Raw genomic sequence first — 23705 nt, forward strand, 5'->3', positions numbered from 1 at the left:
GTAATAGATGTTTTTCTGGAACTCTTTTGCTTTTTCCATGATCCAGCAGATGTTGGCAATTTGATCTCTGGTTCCTCTGCCTTTTCTAAAACCAGCTGGAACATCTGGAAGTTCACGGTTCATGTATTGTTGAAGCCTGGCTTGGAGAATTCTGAGCATTACTTTACTAGCATGTGAGAAGAGTGCAATTTTGCGGTAGTTTGAGCATTCTTTGGCATTGCCTTTCTTTGGGATTGGAAGGAAAACTGACCTTTCCAGTCCTGTGGCCACTGCTGAGTTTTCCAAATTTGCTGGCATATTGAGTGCAGCACTTTCACAGCATCATCTTTTAGGATTTGAAATAGCTCCACTGGAATTCCATCACCTCCACTAGCTTTGTCCGTAGTGATGCTTTCTAAGGCCCACTTGACTTCACATTCCAGGATGTCTGGCTCTAGATGAGTGATCACACCATCGATTATCCAGGTCATGAAAGTCTTTTTCATACAGTTCTTCTGTGTATTCTTGCCACCTCTTCTTCATATCTTCTGCTTCTGTTAGGTCCATACCATTTCTGTCCTTTATCGAGCCCATCTTTGCATGAAATGCTCCCTTGGTATCTCTAATTTTCTTGAAGAGATTTCTTGTCTTTCCCATTCTGTTGTTTTCCTCTATTTCTTTGCATTGATCCCTGAAGAAGGCTTTCTTATCTCTTCTTGCTATTCTTTGGAACTTTGCATTCAAATGCTTATATCTTTCCTTTTCTCCTTTGCTTTTCGCCTCTCTTCTTTTCACAGCTATTTGTAAGGCCTCCCCAGACAGCCATTTTGCTTTTTTGCATTTCTTTTCCATGGGGATGGTTTTGATCCCTGTCTCCTGTACAATGTCACGAACCTCATTACATAGTTCATTAGGCACTCTATCTATCAGATCTAGGCCCTTAAATCTATTTCTCACTTCCACTGTATAATCATAAGGGATTTGATTTAGGTCATACCTGTATGGTCTAGCGGTTTTCCCTACTTTCTTCAATTTAAGTCTGAATTTGGCAATAAGGAGTTCATGATCTGAGCCACAGTCAGCTCCCGGTCTTGTTTTTGCTTACTGTATAGAGCTTCTCCATCTTTAGCTGCAAATAATATAATCAATCTGATTTTGGTGTTGATCATCTGGTAATGTCCATGTGTAGAGTCTTCTCTTGTGTTGCTGGAAGAGGGTGTTTGCTATGACCATTGCCTTTTCTTGACAAAATTCTATTAGTCTTTGCCCTGCCTCATTCCGCATTCCAAGGCCAAATTTGCCTGTTACTCCAGGTGTTTCTTGACTTCCTACTTTTGCATTCCAGTCCCCTATAATGAAAAGGACATCTTTTTTGGGTGTTAGTTCTAAAAGGTCTTGCAGCTCTTCATAGAACAGTTCAACTTCAGCTTCTTCAGCATTACTGGTTGGGGCATAGACTTGGATTACCGTGATATTGAATGGTTTGCCTTGGAAACAAACAGAGATCATTCTGTCGTTTTTGAGATTGCATCCAAATACTGCATTTTGGACTCTTTTGCTGACCATGATGGCTACTCCATTTCTTCTGAGGGATTTCTGCCCACAGTAGTAGATATAATGGTCATCTGAGTTAAATTCACCCATTCCAGTCCATTTTAGTTCACTGATTCCTAGAATGTCGATATTCACTCTTGCCATCTCTTGTTTGACCACTTCCAATTTACCTTGATTCATGGACCTGACATTCCAGATTCGTATGCAATATTGCTCTTTACAGCATCGGACTTTGTTTCTATCACCAGTCACATCCACAGCTGGGTATTGTTTTTGCTTTGGCTCCATCCCTTCATTCTTTCTGGAGTTATTTCTCCACTGATCTCCAGTAGCATATTGGGCCCCTACTGACCTGGGGAGTTCCTCATTCAGTATCCTATCATTTTGCCTTTTCATACTGTTCATGGGGTTCTCAAAGCAAGAATACTGAAGTGGTTTGCCATTGCCTTCTCCAGTGGACCACATTCTGTCAGACTTCTCCACCATGACCTGCCCGTCTTGGATGGCCTCATGGGCATGGCTTGGTTTCATTGAGTTAGACAAGGCTGTGGTCCTAGTATGATTAGATTGACTAGTTTTCTGTGAGTATGGTTTCAGTGTGTCTGCCCTCTGATGCCCTCTTGCAACACCTACCATCTTACTTGGGTTTCTCTTACCTTGGGGGTGGGGTATCTCTTCACGCTGCTCCAGCAAAGCGCAGCCGCTGCTCCTTACCTTGGACGAAGGATATCTCCTCACCGCCACCCTTCCTGACCCTCAACGTGGGATAGCTCCTCTAGGCCCTTCTGCATAACTGAAGTTATTTGCTGTGAGTTTGCTGTAGTGCCCTGGGGCACATGGTTTGGGAATCAAACCTAATCTATGCAGATTAGCAGTTGATTCTACCTGAGGGAGCCAGGAAAGCAAGTGAACAGAAAATCAGAAACACAGAGAAGAGGACAGAACTCTTTCTCCTCCAGACAGCAGATACTAGTTGCAGATCTAGGTTTGGAGCACATTTTATTTCTGCAAAGGAGGTATAAAAGTCTTTAAGAATATTTTCAAAGTAGAAAATAGAAAACTCTCTCTCCTATAAGACATAGTGTCCCACAGAGGTGGAGATCTGAGCGGTGAGTCCTTTGGGGATCAGTATGAAGTTGTGGGAAAGAGGTCTGATTTTAACAGGGTGGGTCATTTTATTTGCAGGATACAAGCATCTTGTGTGCAGTTGATGACATTCAACTGTTACTTGATGATCACGTGATAAAAACCCAGACCATGTGTGGCTCTCCATTTGTCAAACCAATAGAAACTGAATGCCGGGTAAGAGGAAATGAGATGGAACGTTTTGTGATGGCCCATTAGGCTCTGGCTTTCTTGGAGGAACGGAAAGCTTTTGTTTTGTTTTTACTTTTTGACCATACCATGAGGCATGTAGAACCTTAGTTCCCCAACCAGGGATCTAACCCACGCCCCCTGTAGTGGAAGCATGGAGTCTTAACCACTGGACTGCAAGGAAATCCTAAAAGAAGATTTTTAAGTTCAATTAAAAAGAAAACCCACTTTCTCTTGATAAAAAGCAGCAACAACAAAAGACTGAAAGTGTGTCCAACTTGTTATGATCCCATGGACTGTAGCCCAACCGGGCTCCTCTGTCCATGGAATTCTCCAGGCAAGAATGCTGGAGTGAGTTGCCATTTCCTTCTCCAGGTGATCTTCCCCACCCAGGGATTAAACCTGGGTCTCCCATGTTGTAGGCAGACTCTTTACCAAGTGAGCCACCAGGGAAGCTTATAAAGACTGAAAGCAATAACCAAGTAAGCCTTTGTAATAGTTCAGTAGACTGAGGTTTTGTGACAGTCTGCTAAAAGAGAAGATAAGTGTTTTGAGTACACCAAACAAAAATACATTTGGAATGTATCTTATCAGTTTTAGAAATCTGGAATGTAAATTACTGGAGGTTAGCCTCCTTTGATCATTGTTTGTAGAAGTAGAATAGGCTAAGGACAGAGACTCAAGCCAGACTGTGTTCAAATTCTGACTCTGTCCCTTATTGGTTGTGTGACTTTAGACCAGTTACTTGAATATGTCAGTTTCTGCATCTGTAAAGTAAGTTTTATAATAATATCTCCCTCGTGAATCTGTTGGGTTAAATTGGTTTTCACGTACATAAAGCACTTGGACCATCACTTGGCACAGAGTAAGCCTTAAAACTATTATTGTTATTGTTGTTTTTTAAGATAACCCTGAAAATCAGGATATTTTTAAAATTCCTTTTTAGGCTTGTTTTTTCTTAATTATTATTATTCTTTTTTATAATTTTTTGTTATTATTCCTTGTTTTTTTATTCCTTTTATTATTCCTGTTTTTTTTTTAAATTATCCCTCTTTTTAACTCTCTCTTTCAAGATGCTTTCCAGTGTAAATTTTTTAAACAAGCTTGTAGCAGAGCTGACGCTTTCAGTTAATTAGCAGCATTGTTGTTGTTGTGATTATTCCACTAGGAACTCTATAAGGATAAGGAATCTTGTTTTCTCTTTCATTGGTGTATCCACTTTGCCTACAAGAGTGACCAGGACATAGGGGTCACTCAGCAAGTATTTGTGGAACAAGTGAATGACTGAATAAGTTAACGAATGCATCCATTTGTTTAGTCAGTGGGTCTGTGATGCATAGTGGCATGTTAATGATTCAGATGTGAAATGCTAAATTTGCAGAAATGGGAAGAAAAGCTAGTTCGTGTGCAGGAAATTTTGGATGCCTGGTTAAAGTGCCAAGCCACTTGGCTGTACCTGGAACCAATCTTCAGTTCAGAGGACATCATAGCCCAGATGCCAGAAGAGGGCAGGAAATTTGCCATCGTTGATAATTACTGGAAATCACTTATGTCCCAAGCTGTGAGTTTTCACTCCCTAGCACATCTTACCATCACAAATGTGGGATGCCATATAGATGTTCCTCATTATTCAATCCTACCATGTCCCTTGAAATCTATAAGTAAACTGGATTTTACCTAAGATGATTTTTGCAAATACAATATCTTTATAATTTTTAAATTTCTGGTTATTTGTTATTAAAAATTAAAACATGGGAATAGGAAATATGAAAATTAGTGGCCTTTTGAAGTCCCAATTTCATAGAGGTAACTATTTAAATTTGGATAATTTAGCTCCAATTCCTCATGAGATATAAGACTTTATTTGTTACAGGATAATGTGCTAAAGCTTATAAATTGAGAATAATTTTAGAATTCAAATGATTCACTATATTCAGTTACTCAGTTATTTAACAAATGTTCGAGGGGCAAGAACAGATAAGTATAGAATATCATGGTCTGATTCCACAATCCCAGTAGTTAAAATATGATTGACTTTGTTGCTTTTAGGTGCCCAACCCCACCCCATTCAATCATGGCCAGAGCAAAAGGGTATTGTTATGAGCAGTCACCCTTGTGGGATTAGGAGGTGATTAGGCTGGGAGGGTCATTAATCGATGCATTAGTCACACACTCATTACAGCAATCAGTCTCAGAATCTGGGAACCTCTTAATGATTATCGCCTTTTTATGGAACCCAGGTGAAAGATACCAGGGTTTTGATGGCAGCAGACCAGCCACGGATGGCTGAGAGACTTCAAGAAGCCAACCTTCTGTTGGAGGACATCCAGAAAGGGCTGAATGATTACTTGGAGAAGAAGAGACTGTTTTTTCCCAGGTATCTAGTATTGTTCTCTAGTTTGAATTTGCCCTCTTGACCCATATATTGGTAGAATTACATTTTTTTTTATACTGAGAGTTGGCTTCTACTCATCTATTCCATGAGCTTCTCTGATGGCTCAGTCGGTAAAGAATCCACCTGCAGTGTGGAGACCTGGGTTCAGTCTCTGGGTTGGGAAGATGATCTGGAGGAGGGCATGGTAACTCACTTCAGTATTCTTGCCTGGAGAATCCCCATGGACAGAGGAGCCTGCCAGGCTACCATCCATAGGGTTGCAAAGAGTTGGACGCAACTGAGCGACTAAGCACGCGCGCGCGCGTACACACACATCTATTCCATATTCTTTTGAAGTTTTCCATTCCCCAAGAGACAGCTCTCAGGGGTAAGGCATGTCTTCATAGTCACTATTTAGAGTGAGGTTGAATGGACACCAATGGAGCCAGCATGGTCAGACACCCAGTTAGAGGGGTATAGTACTCAAAAGCCTGGACTTTGGAGTTAAGCAGACCTCAGTTTGAGTCATTAGCCACATATGGCTATCCAGCACTTGAAATGTGACTACTGTAACTTAGTAAAATTTTAATTTATTTAGTATTAATTCTTTAAAGGTAAATAGCCACATTTTGCTAAGGGCTTCAGTGTTGGATAATACAAATATAGCACAGATAGTGAAAAAAACCTTAACTTGGATGCACAAAACTTTGTTAAGAAGAAACCTTTGAAATATGAGCTTCTAATCATATGCCCACTAATGTTTTTCCTAATAAAAGTATGAATAATATCCAACATTAATACAATATTTACCATATGCCAGGTCACCACTTTACGTGCTTAAACATATTATCTGATTTAGCCCTTACAATAATCCTATGAAGTTGCTTACATTGTTTTTACCCCAATTTTACAAATGAGGAAACAAAACTTGCTAAAAAGCATAAGACTGGTAAATGGACAAATTCAGGTAGTCTGGATAAGATACTCAGTTATTTAAATTTTCTGAGCTTCATCTTCTCCCTAAGTTAATTAACTACATACACAAAGTATCAGTATTTGTTTGTATATTTTTATGGAATAAAAGTAAGCGCTCTCAGAAAAGACTTTGAAAATGTTCTTGATAGTCACATGTTTTAAATGAATTTTATCTTGAAAATACAGAGTACTAAATAAAATTTTTAGTTTTAAATTATACAAAATACTAATTATTACTCTTATGGCTATTGAGCCTTATTCATTATCACACATGATGAATCCACAGAGATCACCTATTTGAATTTCACTTGGGAGTGGGAGAAATTGACATCCTAATTAGATAACAGTTAGTCAACCAGCCAACAAATAATTATTGATTTATTCCTATCCATTCAATGCTACAGTTACAGTGTGTTAATTTGCTTTGCTGCATAACAAGCCACCTCCAAACTTAGAAGTTTAAAACATCAACTGTTTCCTGAGCTCACAATTCTGTGGGTTGGAAAACTAGGCAGAGCTCAGCTGGGTAGTTCTTCTGGCCTCATCAGGGCTCACTCATGTTGATCGCAGTCAACTGGCAGACCATCACCTCAACCACTTGTCTGGTGGTGAGCTTCCTGTTGGCCAGGGCAGCAAGGATAATTGGCCCAAATGTCTTTCAACCTCCAGAAGGCTAGCCTGGGTTTATTCATATGGTGATGGTTGCAGTGTTCCCAAAAGCAGCAAGAGTTGAAACTTCAAGGCCTCTTGATGTCTAAGCTTGAAACTAGTGCAAATTCATGTCTTCTAAAATCTATTGGCCAAAGAAGAACTCAGAGCCAGCCAAGTTTCAAGAGATGTGAAAACAGACTTCACCTCTTGAACAAAGAAGTTACAAATATTGTGACCTTTTGTAGATAGTGAAGGTCAGAAAAGCCTGGAGTGCTGCAGTCCATGGGGTCACAAAGGGTTGGACATGACATAGGAACTGAACAACAATACATACAGTGAAAACTGTCATTATATGATCCTTCCATTACTGAACTTAAAACCTAGTGGTTACTGTAGAGATTTATCCCTAGAACATTTTCTGAAAGTTTGCTATCCCTGCCTTTAAGGTCTAAGCAAGAGAGTGAAGCTATCTTATTACTCTAATATAAAACATGATAAAGCCCTTTGCACATAAATAGGCTCATTATTAATGTGCACTTATTTCCCACCTGTAACACTTTCTGAGAATAAGGAAAGATAAGGAAGTTTTCTTTCCTCCTGCCCAGTAGTTCTCAACACTGATTGCACATTAGAATCACAGGGATTTTTAAAAATATAAGATCCCAGATCAGTATTGGAATCTCTGGGCAGTGGAACCTTGGCATTGAAACTTTTTTTCCTAAACTCTGCAGATGATTCTAAGCTGTAGACAAGGTTAAGAACCACTGCTCTGTTTAGATGTCTTTCAGCTGATACCAACTCCTCACACACAGCCATATAAAACCCACATATACCAGCTTTCATCTCTTTCTTTTTTTTTGCTCTGAGTCAAAACTGTCTCCAGTCTCTATGCCCTAGATGAAAAATGGTGATGGGGAGTCGGCCTTAGATAAGGCCCTAGAAGTAGCTGGTGTTCACTAGAGTGTCATCTACCTGTCGGGGAGTATCACTTTTGTTGGGAATAGAAGCTCTTAGAAGAGATTCCAGTAGCCATCTTGCTTTGCTTTGAAATAGGTTCTTCTTCCTATCAAATGATGAGCTGCTGGAGATATTGTCAGAGACAAAGGACCCTCTCCGGGTGCAGCCACACTTGAAGAAGTGCTTTGAAGGAATTGCCAAGCTGGAGTTTACAGACAGTCTGGAGATTGTGGGCATGATCAGCTCAGAAAAAGAAATCGTTCCATTCAAACAGAAAATCTACCCAGCTCAAGCCAAAGTAATTCCATTTACCCATTTTTGAGCTCTTTTCTTTATAACAGCCAAACAGAGAGAAGCAGATTATATGTTGGTTAAGCATTTAGACTCTGGTTTCAGACTGAGTGTGGAACATTTACATTCCACAACTTAATGATGGGGTAACTTTGGGGCTTCCCTAATGGTTCAGCAGGTAAAGAATCTGCCAGCAATACAGGAGACACGGGAGATGTGGGTTCGATCCCTGGGTCAGGAAGACCCTCTGGAGAAGGAAATGGCAACCAATTCAGTATTCTTGCCTGAAAAATCCCATGGGCAGAGGAGCCTGGCGGGCTACATACAGGCCAATGGGTCGCAGAGTCGGACATGCCTGAGAGACTAAGCATGCAGCACGGCCGACTTTGGGGAACTAATCTTTCTGGGTCTGTTTGTTCATCTCTAAGATGGAGACTATACTGCAATTCACATGGCACCCTAAATTTGTGGGAAATTTTCAATAAAACTTGACGTGGAGACAGTACCAGGAACCAGATCCAAACAACTTACTGTTTAAATCTGCATGAGCAGATCTAAATTCAGAGATCCAGTCAGATCAATAAACTGTCCAGTAGGGGCAGGTGTTTTTAAAGGTCAATAATACATCATGGATATAATGCCATTTAACTCACACTTTTTATACATGTGCCCTTCAAGTAAAATGTAAGTTACTTCCGCTCTTGCTGAACATGCCAGCACCTCACAGTAGAAGTAGACCAGCGTTCTTGGCCTTGCTTGATAGACCATTTTTGCCACCCACACAGTTAAGTTTCAGCAACTAGGAATCACACCTTGGAACCAGACACCAGCTAGCACTGAATTCAGCAGGTACAGCTACCTGAAACTCTAACACTGAATAATATGCTGCATATTCTAATTACCTGTAGAGAGTCTAAAAACTCCATTTGCCCTGGTTGCATCTCATACCAATCAAATCAGAATGTCTGGGAGTGGGGTTCAGAAATCCATAACTTTTAAAGAACTCCAGATGATGCCAATACCCAGCAAAGTTTGAGGACTGCTGGAATAATACAAGAATTAAAACTGTCAATTAGAAATGGACAATTTATTTTATGAACTTGTAGACTGAAAAAATGTACCACCCAAAAGTTGAGTTCTGTTTTATTCAGCATACATTCTTAGAATGTCAAGTTAGAGAGGCAACATCTCAGGTAAGCCGGAGAAAACTGCTGGAGGTTGGAGGGGAGCCAGGATATTTAGGAGTTTTGCAACTTCTGAATGTCAAAAGATTATTGTTAATGAAAGAAAACCAGATACCACAAGTTAAGGAACTGATTGCTTTTCTATGTATGAGAAGATGCAAGAGTCTGGGCTCACTGATCAATCCTTTGATATCCACCTCAGCTATCTGGGGCCAGTATCCTGTGTTTTCACGTCCTGAGTTTCCTCAAGCTGCACCCTTGGGGGTGACTGCAGCTTGTAGGCAAGCATTCTTTGTCTCCTTCCTGAGTTCCTTCAGGGCTCACCTTCAGGGGATACAGGGTGGCTGCAGTTGCTGGTGGCTGCAACTTCTTTTAGTTACTGACATGACAGGCAATATCTTATTTCTCAATCTGAAGTATAAATATATCACTTGTCTCCTAAGAAGTTGTCTTTCAGAAAATGTGAAAGAAATGTGTGTTAAAAAGTTTCTATTGTCCCTCTTTTGAAACATACACTTCTGAGAATACAGTAAATAAGGGTAACCAATAGTTAAAGATTATTGGCTCGAAGGTGTACAAACCTTTGGCCTCCCTCCAGCCCTTTGCTGAGAGAAAGCTGGCCTCTGCCCATGGTCCCTCCCTCCAGGCTTGGTTAACTGTCACTGCCTCTCTGTCTGTCTCAACCTGCAGGGCATGGTGGAAAAATGGCTCCTACAGGTGGAACAGATGATGCTTGCCAGTATGCAGGAAGTTATTAAACTTGGGATTGAAGCATATGTCCAGGTAAATGAAAACCAGGGTACACATGCCAGGGTGTTGGTACACCAAGAAAAATTTGGGGGCCAAAGTTAAATGGAAGCCTGTCTTCCACTAAAACCCATCCCTCTCCTTATAAGTAATACCTGACCCCTCTGTGCCTCTTTTCTTTTTCCCTATAAATCCTGGGGCAGTATATATTGTTCTGAATATGAAAGGTTTACAGTTATAAGCAGCCCATACCAGTATATCGTATGATTACTGTGGGCCAGTCCTTTCTGTGAAAATAATTGATGGCAAGAGGTTTATTTAGAGCCCCTTCCCAATTAAGCATCCCCTCTCCTAGGTTTTTCATTAACATTACACATGCCCTGTTTACTTTAAAAAATTGCACAATGTGAAAATTACAAGGTAAGTTTTATTTGGGGCAACAAGAAGACTGCAGTCTGGGGAACAGCACTTCAGATAGCTCTGAGAAATTGCTCCGTAGAGGTAGGGAGCAGGTCAATATACATGTGATTTTGGTGAAGGGGGAATACATGCAATCAAGCACATATTTTTTCAGGTTTCTGCTAGTCACGAGGAGCACTCGTCACCATGAAGGGTATTGGTGCTTTTCTAGATGTAAGGAGATAAAAGAACTGAGCTAATAAAAACAGCTCCTGAAAATGTCTATCTGAAGACCTGTGCTGCAAGTTTTTCTCAAAGCACAGAGTGCCTCATTTCTGCCCACCCTGAACTCCTTTTAGGGGATGCTGAAAATCAACTGCAGCAGCACATGATTTAATCTGTATAGAGGTAGATGGCAAAGTGGCAATTTGTAGTTAACACTCCAAAGGGCACAACTCATTTAGCTCCCAAAGCTTTAGGTGACTTGTATAACAGAAGGCATAAGGGAAAAGAACCTGTCACAATTACTCTTACATTTACTGTTGGCAGCCTAGATCTTACAGCTCAGTTCTGTTGCTCTGTCGTGTCCAACTCTTTACGATCCCATGGACTGCAGCATGCCAGGCTTCTGTGTCCATCACCAACTCCTGGAGCTTCCTTAAACTCATGTCCATCCTGTCAGTGATGCCATCCAACCATCTCACCCTCTGTCATCCCCTTCTCCTTCCTTCAATCTTTCCCAGTATCAGGGTCTTTTCCAGTGAGTCAGTTCTTCATATCAGATGGCCAAAGTGTTGGAGTTTCAGCTTCGGCATCAGTCCTTCCAATGAATATTTCGGAGTGATTTCCTTTAGGATTTAGTGGTTTGATCTCCTTACAGTCCAAGGGACTCTCAAGAGTCTTCTCTAACAGCACAGTTCAAAAGCATCAGTTCTTCGGCACTCAGCTTTCTTTATGGTCCAACTCTCATATCCATACATGACTACTGGAAAAGCCATAGCTTTGACTAGATGGACCTTTGTTGACAAAGTAATGTCTCTGCTTTTAGATTGCTGTCTAGGTTGGTCATAGCTCTTCTTCCAAGGAGCCTCTCATCAGGAAGCTTCCATAAGCCTCTTATCCTTATCCATCAGAGGGCAGACAGAATAAAAACCACAATCACAGAAAACTAATCAAATGAATCACATGGACCACAGCCTTGTCTAATTCAATGAAACTATGAGCCATGCCATGTAGGGCCACCCAAGACAGATGGGTCACAGTGGAGAGTTCTGACAAAGCATGGACTGGAGAAGGAAATGGTAAACCACTTCAATATTCTTGCCTTGAGAACCCCGTGAACCGTTATGGCAGAAAGCGAAGAAGAACTAAAGAGCCACTTGATGAAAGTGACAGAGTGAAAAAGTTGACTAGATCTTTAGTCTCCTCTATTTTAAGTGTTTCTAACTTTGAGGCCCCCATCCCTACCCCCAGGACTTTTTCCATTAAAGGAATATTCAATTAACACCTTCCCAATGATGTACCCAGGACTGACACTGTTGCCTCTCTCAGTAGTATTTGTATTGTAAGTGAAAAACCAAGTCCTTTGACCCCTGATACATTATAAATCAAAAATTGCTGCTGCTGCTAAGTCGCTTCAGTTGTGTCCGACTCTGTGCGACCCCATAGACAGAAGCCCACCAGGCTCCCCCGTCCCTGGGATTCTCCAGGCAAGAACACTGGAGTGGCTTGCCATTTCCTTCTCCAATGCATGAAAGTGAAAAGTGAAAGTGAAGTCACTCAGTTGTGTCTGACTCTTCACGATTCCATGGACTACAGCCTACCAGGCTCCTCCATCCATGGGATTTTCCAGGCAAGAGTACTGGAGTGGGGTGCCATTGCCTTCTCCAAATCAAACTTAATCAAAATTTAAGTTAATCAAAAATTAAGTTAAAGAAAAATGACTACCTGCATGAAGTTATTTCATGCAGTTGCATCTATAGCCAGACAAGATTTTTCTGTAAAGAGCCAGATGGCAAATGATTTTCACTCTGCAGGCAACATACACCAGTCACAACTCTTTATCCTTGCCTTTGTAGTGCAAAAGCATGCTTAGATGATAGGTTCAACAATGGCCTGACTGTGTTACAACCTAACTTCAGACATGGCTCTCAACCCATAATTTGCCTATCTATGGATAATTTCTGTCTATCTACAGAGAAATTTAAAAAAGTTAGGGGATGTCATGGCTATGAAAATTGTGGGGCAGTATTGCAATATTATGTAGCTATCAAAAAGAGTAGTTATATAAATACTTTCTGAATAACACCTTGATTATAACTGTGTAAAATCCCTAGATGGAAGCATTAAAAAAAAGAGTTATTGATAGAAAAAAAATGCACAACATTGAAAAGAGCTCCATTATCATAGTCCTTTATGTCTCAGCGTAGGAAAAAACTCAGCAAGAAGCAAAGTGATAGGTAAAAAGTGATTTATTAGAATAAGATGCTTGTGAAGCTTACACGTGGGCAGGCAAGAGGATACCATGCCCCAAGAACCTACATGGCTACAGTTTTATAATCAAAGAAAAAGTGGGTAAAGGAAGAACTTCTTTGTCTTTCTCAAGTAGACATTGTGCTTCCATCATGAGCTCCTCCTTCAAGTTGGGCAGGGGAGTTTTCTTGTCCCTACATGACCAAGCTAGTTCCACAGATTATTGTTTTTCATGCCTGCAGAGAGCATGTCCTAGGAGCCATTAACGTACTGAGTTCACTGGAAAAGATGTGGCTCTCATGCCCCCATTGTTTCGTTGTTTTGGGGACATGTCTTATGCTTCTGTTGCATGGTTTTGTTGCTAAACAAGCTGCTTGGTCTTGTAGTTAAGCAAACCTGCTTTCTTGCATAGTCATTAACTTACAGGGGTCTCCCATATTTATTCTAGTTACAATCCCCTAGTGAGATTAACTATTTAATCACCTACTTTGTCCCTGTACTCTATCCCTGTTACTGTGAAAGTTGTGAGCTGAGTTTTATTTGGGGCAAAATGGGGACTATAGCCAGGAGACAGCATTTCAGATACCTCTGAGAAACTGCTCCCAAGAGATAAAGGAAGGAAGGTCAGTGTATATGTGATTTTGGTGAAGGAGGAGTATACGCAATCAAGCACATATTATTTACAGAAGGTGTTTTCTAGTCTCATGAAGGTTACTGCTAATTACAAGGAGCAGATATCACCGTGAAGGATTTTAGTATTTTTCTAGATAAGAGGATTTGCAAGAATTGGGCTCATAAAATCATCTCCTGAAAATATCTATCTGAAGACCTGTTCTGAAAGTTTTTCCCAGAGCATAGGGTGACTTGTTTCTGATCTCCACCCTGAACTCCTTTCAGAGGGGTGTTGAAGGTCAGCAGCTGCAGCAGCTCATAATCAATCCTTGTAGATGTAGATGACAAGTGCCAATTTGTAGGTGATGGAATTAATGAAATTGTTGTTGAGGATCTTTTTCTTTTCTATAAAATTCAGGAAGGAAGACATAAATCAATAATCCCAGAAATGTTAAGACTTGTATGTAACCTTTGAGGCTGGGGATGACTTTTGTTTTTGTTGAGGGGATAAGATTGTGGTGGATATTTTAGGAAGTCAGTTTAAATCACACAAGATGAACTGACCTTACAAACTGCCCTCCTGTGCTTTCCCAGGTCCCCCGTAATCAGTGGGTCTTGCAGTGGCCTGGCCAGGTGGTTATCTGTGTCTCCTCCATCTTTTGGACCCAGGAGGTTTCCCAAGCCCTGATTGAAAAGATCCTACCGGTAAGTGAGCCTGTCATGAACCTTATAGTGGAGATTTAAGCTAGATTATGATTTGGATGACATATAATTAGACTGCCATTTTTCTAAAGAAAAAATAAACAGGCCCATGGTGTCACAGAAGTCAGGGTTTGCTTCAGGACACATGTTTGGAATTAGGACTATCTTCAAGTTCTGTAGTGCAGGAACTCTCACATTTCTTCCTAGATAGAAATTCTAGGCTAAAGGATCATAACTTTTATCAGCCTTTACTTCCAAGTGCCAACCTGGCAGAATTTGTACCAACAGAGACCTCTTCATCTTTTTCCTGTGCCAAGAAGCCACCTGGTCCTGTTTTCCTCTCTTCTTTTTCCACCATATCCCTTTTCACCAACCCCAGTCAAACACTCACCCACCTCTAGCTTTTTCTTCAGCTTTCTCTTGAAACCATGAATACTCAGATCCTGCTTATCTTCAGATTCAGACACACATATTTCACCTTAACTCTACCACTAATGCCTAAACTTGAGATTTCAGGACCTAGATGGACTTGAGTTCAACTTCTGACACCTTCACCTGTTAGCTATGTGACCATGGGCAAGTTACCTAACCTGAGTCTCAGTCTCCTTGTCTATAAAATGAAAGAAATTATACCACCACACCTTACTACTGTGCAGGGTTAAATGAGATGCTGGTAAATTATTCAGTATTAAGATTATAGGCTATAAACCCCACAGGGAAAAGGCCATGTCTGGTTTGCTCATTATTATATCTCAGGGGGTTATTGCAGTGCCGAGTAGTTGCTTAATAAATATTTTTTGACTGAGTAAATGGTAACTCCATTCCCAACATTTTTACCATGGTGTAATTTTCTATGATTATCACATCAGATCTGCTGTCATTCCCCCTATATATGATTATCTGGGAACCAGAATATATTTTAATTTGCTATATTTTGCTTTATACATTAAAATTAGAACATTAGTGTTTGACCAAGTTGCAATTTTTGGCAAGGGAAGCAGAGATCATGGGGGAGGTCGAGGCAGGAGCAGGGTAATAACCAGCGCCCCAAGTTCCCAGCACAATGGGGCAGGAGTCCAAGAAGCACTGTGCACGCCCTTCCGGGCAGCCAGGCTTGCCGAGCCTGGATAATAATGCCGAGGAACTGGAGGGGAGGAAAGGAGGGGCCAGAGCTCGGCCAACAGAGGGCCATGGAGGCAGCAGATTGTCCCCAGGTTGGCCAGCAGCAGAAGCAAGGCCAGAGAGCCCTCCACTCCTGGGCATCCTCCAACCTTGGCTCCAGCCTTCTGTAAACCCGCTTCCTAGCAACTACAGCAGGGCTTTGGCTCCGCCCCCCCCAGGCAGCACACTGACAGACACCCTGCAGCCTGTGAAGGTCCACACACTAAACATGGACCAGCAGTGGGACAGCCAGGGCACCAGGCATGTCATCCAGCTACATGGAGTGGCTGAAGGCATGTCCTTGCTAGTCAAGGCCTGATAAAATGTGGTACCTTGGAGAAAGGAATGGCAAACCATTTCAGTATTCTTGGCTTGAGAACCCCATGAACAGAATGAAAAGGCAAAAAGGTGACACTGGACGATAAGCACCGCTCCCCGCAGGTCAGTAGGTGTCCAATATGCTACTAGGGAAGAGTGGAAAAACGACTCCATAAAGAAGGAAGAGGCTGGGCCAAAGCAGAAATTTCATTCAATTGTGGATGTGTCTGGGGGTGAAAGTAAAGTCCCATGCTACAAAGAAAAACATTGCATAGGTACCTGGAATGTTAGGTCCACGAATCAAGGTAAAGTGGATTTTGTCAAGCGGGAGATGGCAAGAGTGAACATCAACATTTTAGGAATCAGTGAACTAAAATGGATGGGAATGGGTGAGTTTAATTCAGATGACCATGAATAGCTACTACTATGGGAAAGAATTCCTTCGAAGAAATGGAGTACCCCTCATAGTCAACAAAAGAGTCCAAAATGCAGTATTTGGATGCAGTCTCAAAAATGACAGAATGACCTCAGTTCATTTCCAACAAACTATTTAACATTATAGTAATGCAAGTTTATGCACCAACCACTGATGCCAAAGAAGCTAAGTTAAAAAGTTCTATGAAGACCTACAAGACTAACACCAAAAAAAAAAAAAAAAAAGATGTCCTTTCATCATAGGGGCCTGGAATGTGAAAGTAGGAAGTCAAGAGACACCTGGACTAACAGGCAAATTTGGCCTTGGAGTACAAAATGAAGCAGGGCAAAGCTAACAGAGTTTTGCCTAGAGAACAAACTGGTCATAGCAAACACTGTCTTCCAACAACACAAGAGATGACTCTACACATGGACATCACCAGATGGTCAATACTGAAATCAGATTGATTATATTCTTTGCAGCTGAAAATGGAGAAGCTCTATATAGTTAGCTAAAACACGACTGGGAGCTAACTGTGGCTTGGATCATGAACTCCTTATTGCCAAATTCAGACTTAAATTGAAGAAAGTAGGGAAAACCACTAGCCATTCAAGTATAACCTAAATCAAATCCCTTTTATATAGTGGAGGTGACAAATAGATCAAGGGATTAGTTCTGGCAGACATAGTGCCTGAAGAACTATGGATGGAGGTTGATAACATTGTATAGGAGGTGGTGACCAAAACCAACCCCAAGAAAAAGAAATGCAAGAAGGCAAAGTAGCTGTCTGAGAAGGCCTTACAAATAGCTGAGAAAAGAGGAGAAGTGAAAGGCAAAGGAGAAAAGGAAAGATACAGAGTTCTAGAGAATAGCAAGGAGAGATAAGAAAGCCTTCTTAAGTAAACAATGAAAAGAAATAGAGGAAAGCAATAGAATGGGAAAGACTAAAGGTCTCCTCAAGAAAATTGGAGATACCAAGGGAAATTTTCATGCAAAGATGGGCACAATAAAGGACAGAAACAGCAAGGACCTAACAGGAGAAGAGATTAAGAAGAAGTGGCAAGAATACACAGAACTGTACAAAAAAGATTTTAGTGACTCAGATAACCACAGTGGTATGGCCACTCAACTAGAGCCAAACATCCTGGAGTGTGAATTCAAGTGGGCCTTGGGAAGCATTACTACAAACAAAGCTAGTGGAGGTGATGGAATTCCAGCTGAGCTAGTTCAAATTCCAAAAGATGATGCTGTTGAAGTGCTGCACTCAATATGCCAGCAAATTTGGAAAACTCAGCAGTGGCCACAGCACTGAAAAAGGTCAGTTTTCGTTCAAATCCAAAAGAAAGGTGATGCCAAAGAATGTTCAAATTACTGTACAGTTGCACTCATTTTGCATACTAGTAGGATTATGCACAAAATCCTTCAAGCTAGACTTCAGCAGTACATGAAGTGAGAACTTCCTGATGTACAAGCAGGGTTTTAAAAAGGCAGAGGAACCAGAGATGAAATTGCCAACATCTGCTGGATCATATAAAAAGCAATGCAGTTCCAAAGGCAATATCTACTTCTGCTTCATCAGTTATGCTAAAGCTTTTGACTGTGTGGATCACAACAAACTGTGGGGAATTCTTAAAGAGATGGGAATACCAGGCCACTTTACCTATCTCCTGAGAAACCTGTGTGCAGGTCAGCAAGCAACACTTAAAACACGACATGGGACAACGAACTGGTTCACAATTGAAAAAGGAGTGTGTCAAGGGTGTATATTGTCACCCTGCTTAGTTAACTTATATGCAGAGTACATCATACGAAATCCCTGGCTAGATGACTGGAATCTAGCTGGAATCAAGATTTCCGGGAAAAGTATCATCAGCCCTCAAATACGCAGATACTACTTTAACAGCAGAAAGTGAATAGGAACTAAAGAGCCTCTTGATGAAGGTGAAAGACTAGAGTGAAAACGCCGGCTTAAAACTCAGCATTCAAAACACTAAGATCATGACATCTGTCCCTTCACTTCATGGCAAATAGATGGGGAAAAAATGGGAACAGTGACAAACTTTATTTTTGGGGGCTCCAAAATCACTGCAGACAGCGACTGTAGTCATGATATTAAAAGACACTTGCTCCTTGGAAGTAAAACTATGGCAAATTAGACACAGACAGCATATTAAAAAACAGAAACATCACTTTGCCAGCAAAGGTCTGCATAGCAAAGCTATGGTTTTTCCAGTAGTCATGTACGGATGTGAGAGTTGGACCATAAAGAAGAGTGAGCACCAAAGAACTGATGCTTTCAAATTGTAGTGTTGGAGAAGACTCTTGAAAGTCTGTTGAACTACAAGGAGATCAAACCAGTCAACCCTGAAGGAAATTAACCCTGAATATTCATTGGAAGGACTGATGCTGAGACTGAAACTCCAGTACTTTGGCCACCTAATGCAAAGAGCTAACTCACTGGAAAAGACCTTGATGCTGGGAAAGATTGAGGGCAAGAAAAGAAGGGGGTGACAGAGGATGAGATGGTTGGATGGCATCTCTGACTCAATGGACATGAGTTTGAGGAAACTCTGGGAGACAGTGAAGGGTAGAGAAGACAGGAACCCTAACCCTGCAGTCCACAGGGTCGCAAACAGTTGGACATGACTGAGTAACTGAACAAGAAGCAGCTTCACTTTTTACAGATTTATTGCTCATAATTCCTAATAGATGTGTTGCACTTTACACATGAAAACTGCTTTCATGTACATAATTTGAAACCTTAGAAACACTAAAAACTCTGACTTTTGCAACTGCATCTGTGTGCTACAATTTCCTACCTGTGAAGAATAGAATGCTTCCCATCACACACTCAAGGTCTGGAGTACCATGCATGTTGAATGATGTGCCTTGGCAGGTACAAAATTTCTATCCATCCGTCTATCACCGACCTATTGTTCATTGAACAAATATTTGTTGGACATCTGCAACTGGAACTTTGCTAGGGAATGGCAATTAGGAGTGAATCAGTCATTGTCCTTGACATGAATTTACAGTCAAGTGAGAAAGATTTTTTTTTAAAGGCTCTTTTATCAAACTGTGATAAGGAAAATACAGGGATCCAGACATCATGGAAAGGAAGGAGAAAACTAAAAGTAAGAGAGGGTAAGATGTCCCAGAAAAAACAGGGTCTCAGAGGAGACATAAAATATAAATAGGGAGTAGTCAAGCACAGATCAGGAGGAAGAGCGTGAGAGAGAGAGACCAAAACGTGCAAAAATCTGACAACGAGAAACACGGTGCATTCCAGCAACTAAAGGCAATTTGATCCAGAATTGCTGTGTAATGTGTGTGGTTAAGAGAGATGTGGGGAACAGTTCTGTCCCCAGTGGCTTGCAGACATACCAAGGGCAATAGGGATGCAACAAAAAGCCTTTTAGGGGACTTCCCTAGTAGTCCAGTGGCTAAGACTCTATGCCTCCAATGCAGGAGGCCCAGGTTCGAGCCCTGGTTAGGGACCTAGATCTCTCATTCTGCAACTAAAGATCCCACGTACTGCAACTAAAGTACCCACATGCTTCAACTAAGACCTTGTGCAGCCAAACAAATAAATATTTTTAAAAGACTTTTTTGCTATGCATTAAGGATATTATAATTAATAATAACCACCACTATTTACTGGACACCTTATTCATACCTGTCCTTCATGGGGTCGCAAAGAGTCGGACACGACTGAGCAACTTCACTTTCGCTTATTCATACCAGACATTGTGCCAAGTGCTTTACCTTTGTTGTTCAGTTGCTAAGTCCTGTCCAACTCTTTGTGACCCCATGGACTGCAGCACGCCAGGCTTCCCTGTCCTTCACAATCTTCTGGAGTTTGCTCAAACGCATGACCATTGAGTCAGTGATGCCATTCGACCATCTCATCATCTGTCACCCTCTTCTCCTTCTGCCTTCAATCTTTCCCAGCATCAGGGTCTTACTCCTCAAAATCACTTGAAGAATAGCCTTAATTATCTAGATTTGACAGATGAGAAGACTGAGACACAGAGGGTTAAAATCATTTGCCCAGAAGCACATAACAAAAAAAGTAAGGAAGGTGAGATGAGCATAGGGTGGTCTCATATGTTCTTCATTCATTTTTGTTGTTTAACTCACTTTGAAATAAAGTCAGACCGGCAAATAACGTTGCAAAAATAATACGAAGAATTCCCATACACCCTTCATCCAGGTATATTAACATATTAACATCTTACATAACCACAGCACAATATCCAACAACATTGATACAATATTATTATTTAACCTTTTAAACTCATCTTTTTGTAATTCTGGATCCAGTCCAAATTATACTTAGTTTTCATGTTTCCTTTGTCTACTTTACTCTAAAAGAGTTTAGTTATTTTTGTTAATTCTGGCTTAGTGTCTAATTTATATATATTGTAAAATTCATCTTTTTTAGGGTGCATTTCTGCGTTTTGACAAGCACATACATTTGTGTAACCATCATCACAGCCAAGATACAGAACAGTTCCACACACCCTAAAATTTTCCTCGTGCCCTTTGTAGGCACTATTCTCAGCCTTTGGCAACTACCATTCTGTTTTATGCCCCTATAGTTTTATCTTTTCCACAACATTATAAAAGTAAAATCATACAGTATCTAGACTTTCAAATCTGACTTCTTTCAGTTAGCTTATCCTTTTGAAATTTGTCTTGAGGTTAATGACTGGGGCTGACGGAAAGGGAGATTGAGGGATGACATCTAGGAGTCTGGTTTGGACCATGGAGTGTGGATGGTATCATTCCAGAGAAGGGATTACCAGGAGAATACAACGTAACACGTTGTTCCCTCCTATGCCCCTGCCAGGATTTTCTGAAGAAGAGCAATGATCAGATTGCACAGATTGTTCAGCTGGTGCGAGGGAAGCTGAGCAGTGGAGCTCGACTCACCCTCGGGGCCCTCACAGTCATTGATGTCCACGGTAAGCAAGGTTTTCCTAGCATTAGTGACTGTTTAGTAATAGCTGCCAAGCTTGCCTCCCTCCTTTCTGGATGGAATGATTCAGGTTCCTTTTTTAATTAGGGAGAGGCTTTTCCAACTGAGAATAAATGAGGGGGTAAAGAAGAGAAATCAACGCTTCTGTGTATCTCCATCTTATGTTTTCCCTCCCAACTTTATTTCCAAGAACCCCACCACCAGCACCAAATAGCGCTCTGAGAACGTGATGGCCACAGCCATTTCTGAGATTTACCAACTCGAAGTGATTTCCTTCTACTGATCTTAACTAATAATTTTTTGTCAAGCTTTGTGCTAAGTGTGTGGTATACATTGTCTCATTTTTATATACATTTCACAGATTAAGAACCTGTGGTTTATAGAAGCAAATAACTTGCCGAGAGGCACACAGCTAGTAAGTAGCAGAGGCTCTTTTGTAATTTGAACCTGTGTCTGGTTCCAAACCCAAAAACTGGAAATGGGCAGTGCTGCAGGGAGAGAATAGGTCAGAGAAGATACATTCCAAGAAAGAAAAAGAGGGAAGGAGGAAAGGAGGAGGAAGAACTGGAGTCTTTATATAAAACAAACCACCCTCACACCATCATCACCAAGGAAACTAGGGCTGAACCAAACTGGTTGCCTGGTAACAGTGTCTCTTTTGCTCACACACCCAGCTTCCTACTGGTATTTCATACATCTTACTCTCCATAAAGTTGCTGCTCATTTCTTTTCCTTTTTTTTCTTTTCTTTTGGCCACATGGCTTGTGGGGTCTCAGTTCCCCGACCAGGGATTGAACTCAGGCCATGGCAGTGAAAGTCTGGAATCTTAACCACTAGGGCACCCGGGAGCTCCCTGATGTTTATTTCAATCTGATTTCATTTGGATACATTAGCATAAAATATGGAGGAGAGAGGGAGAAGGTGCTCTTCATCTGGTTACGTATTTAACTTGTAGGAGTAATAAGTGAAGGCATGGTTACTGCCCAGGATGCTTCAGAGTGGTTGAGTTTATACACATGCACACACATACACATTCATGCGTGAACACATGAACATACACTGCCTTGGAAAGGCATCCCCAACCCAGTGCCTTGAGATTCAACTTGTTCTTGGATCTCTCACACACACCTGTTTTCTGGGTCCTCCCAGGAACCTGGATTGGAATTAAATTCCTCAGGAAGAATGAAAGAGTGTAATTTTGGTGTAATCTTCTGCAAGGACTCTTTAGAATTTTGGATTTTACTGTAATAAAGATTTCTCTCACAGAGAGGGAGTAGACTTACAGAAGTGTCCATTTGCAAAGTTCCATTTCTGAGATCCTGATTCCAAGCACTATATTAGTTCCGAGGTTGAAATAACAGTTGCCTTGTGAGTTACCTAAAAAATAATGATTTGCATAAACTATGTCCACTTATCAACTTCAGGGCTCCCATCACTGTGAAAATATTAAATTAAGCTCACAATCCTATTACAGAAAGGATAAAACCTAGAAATATATCTCTTACTTAGTTTCTCGACACCTTCCTTCCATGGAAAGACAAAACCTAACATGGTTTCATGAGATCCCTTCCCTTGCTAAGTATATCAGGCCAGGCTAATTGTATTCTCCTAGGATATCCTAGGGAGAAGGCAATGGCAACCCACTCCAATACTCTTGCCTGGAAAGTCCCATGGACAGAGGAACCTGGTAGGCTGCAGTCCATGGGGTTGCGAAGAGTCAGACATGACTGAGCAACTTTACTTTCACTTTTCACTTTCATGAATTGGAGAAGGAAATGGCAAGCCACTCCAGTGTTCTTGCTTGGAGAACCCCAGGGACAGGGGGTCACACAGAGTCGGACAAGACTGAAATGACTTAGCAGCAGCAGCAGGATATCCTAGAAGCCTGGAACAGGGCTAGAAGGATAGCACTGACGATGAGAGAGCATTTGTGGTAACTACATGCTGAAAAGCACTCTGGGTCACTTTCCCAAGAGTTTAGGGATGATAACAGTAGTTAATATTGGGTTGGCCAAAAACTTGTTCATTATTTTCCGTAAGATGGCTCTTGTAGCACTTAGTTGTCTTGAACTTGATTTGAAACATTTTTCTTAGATTGTATTGTCACAGCTGTCATATAAGTTCAGTACAGTTCAGTTGCTCAGTCATGTCTGACTCTTTGTGACCCCAAGTATTGCAGCACACCAGGCTTCCCTGTCCATCAACTTCTGGAGCTAACTCAAACTCATGTCCATCAAATCCATGATGCCATCCAACCATCTCATCCTCTGTCGTCCCCTTCTCCTCCTCCCTTCAGTTTTTCCCAGCATCAAGGTCTTTTCAAATGAGTTAGTTCTTTGCATCAGGTGGCCAAAATATTGTAGTTTCAGCTTCAGCATCAGTCCTTCCAACGAATATTCAGGACTGATTTCCTTTAGGATGGACTGGTTGGATCTCCTTGAAGTCCAAGGGACTCTCAAGAGTTTTCTCCAACACCACAGTCAAAAATATCAATTTTTTGGCACTCAGCTTTCTTTATAGTCCAACTCTCACATCCATATATGACTACTGGAAAAACCATGGCTTTGACTAGATGAACCTTTGTTGGCAAAGTAATGTCCCTGCTTTTTAATATCCTGT

At 41.2% G+C, this 23705-nt stretch overlaps 1 protein-coding gene and 1 non-coding gene across 2 annotated transcripts in view; both read left to right on the forward strand.

Annotated features, from left to right (window-relative positions):
• DNAH3 (dynein axonemal heavy chain 3) overlaps positions 1-23705 on the forward strand; it is a 231387-nt gene that overhangs the window by 77810 nt on the left and 129872 nt on the right. The window contains exons 21-27 of the mRNA XM_068967931.1: positions 2719-2835; positions 4229-4408; positions 5088-5224; positions 7901-8102; positions 9970-10062; positions 14104-14214; positions 20958-21072. Of these exons, the coding sequence (XP_068824032.1) occupies positions 2719-2835; positions 4229-4408; positions 5088-5224; positions 7901-8102; positions 9970-10062; positions 14104-14214; positions 20958-21072 (955 nt within the window). The remainder of the gene's footprint in view (positions 1-2718; positions 2836-4228; positions 4409-5087; positions 5225-7900; positions 8103-9969; positions 10063-14103; positions 14215-20957; positions 21073-23705) is intronic.
• On the forward strand, positions 19531-19603 carry TRNAW-CCA (transfer RNA tryptophan (anticodon CCA)). Its single transcript has one exon. It is a non-coding gene; the product is annotated as a tRNA-Trp (tRNA).

The sequence above is a fragment of the Capricornis sumatraensis genome, chromosome 3 (assembly GCF_032405125.1).
Source record: "Capricornis sumatraensis isolate serow.1 chromosome 3, serow.2, whole genome shotgun sequence".
Classification (NCBI taxonomy): domain Eukaryota; kingdom Metazoa; phylum Chordata; class Mammalia; order Artiodactyla; family Bovidae; genus Capricornis; species Capricornis sumatraensis.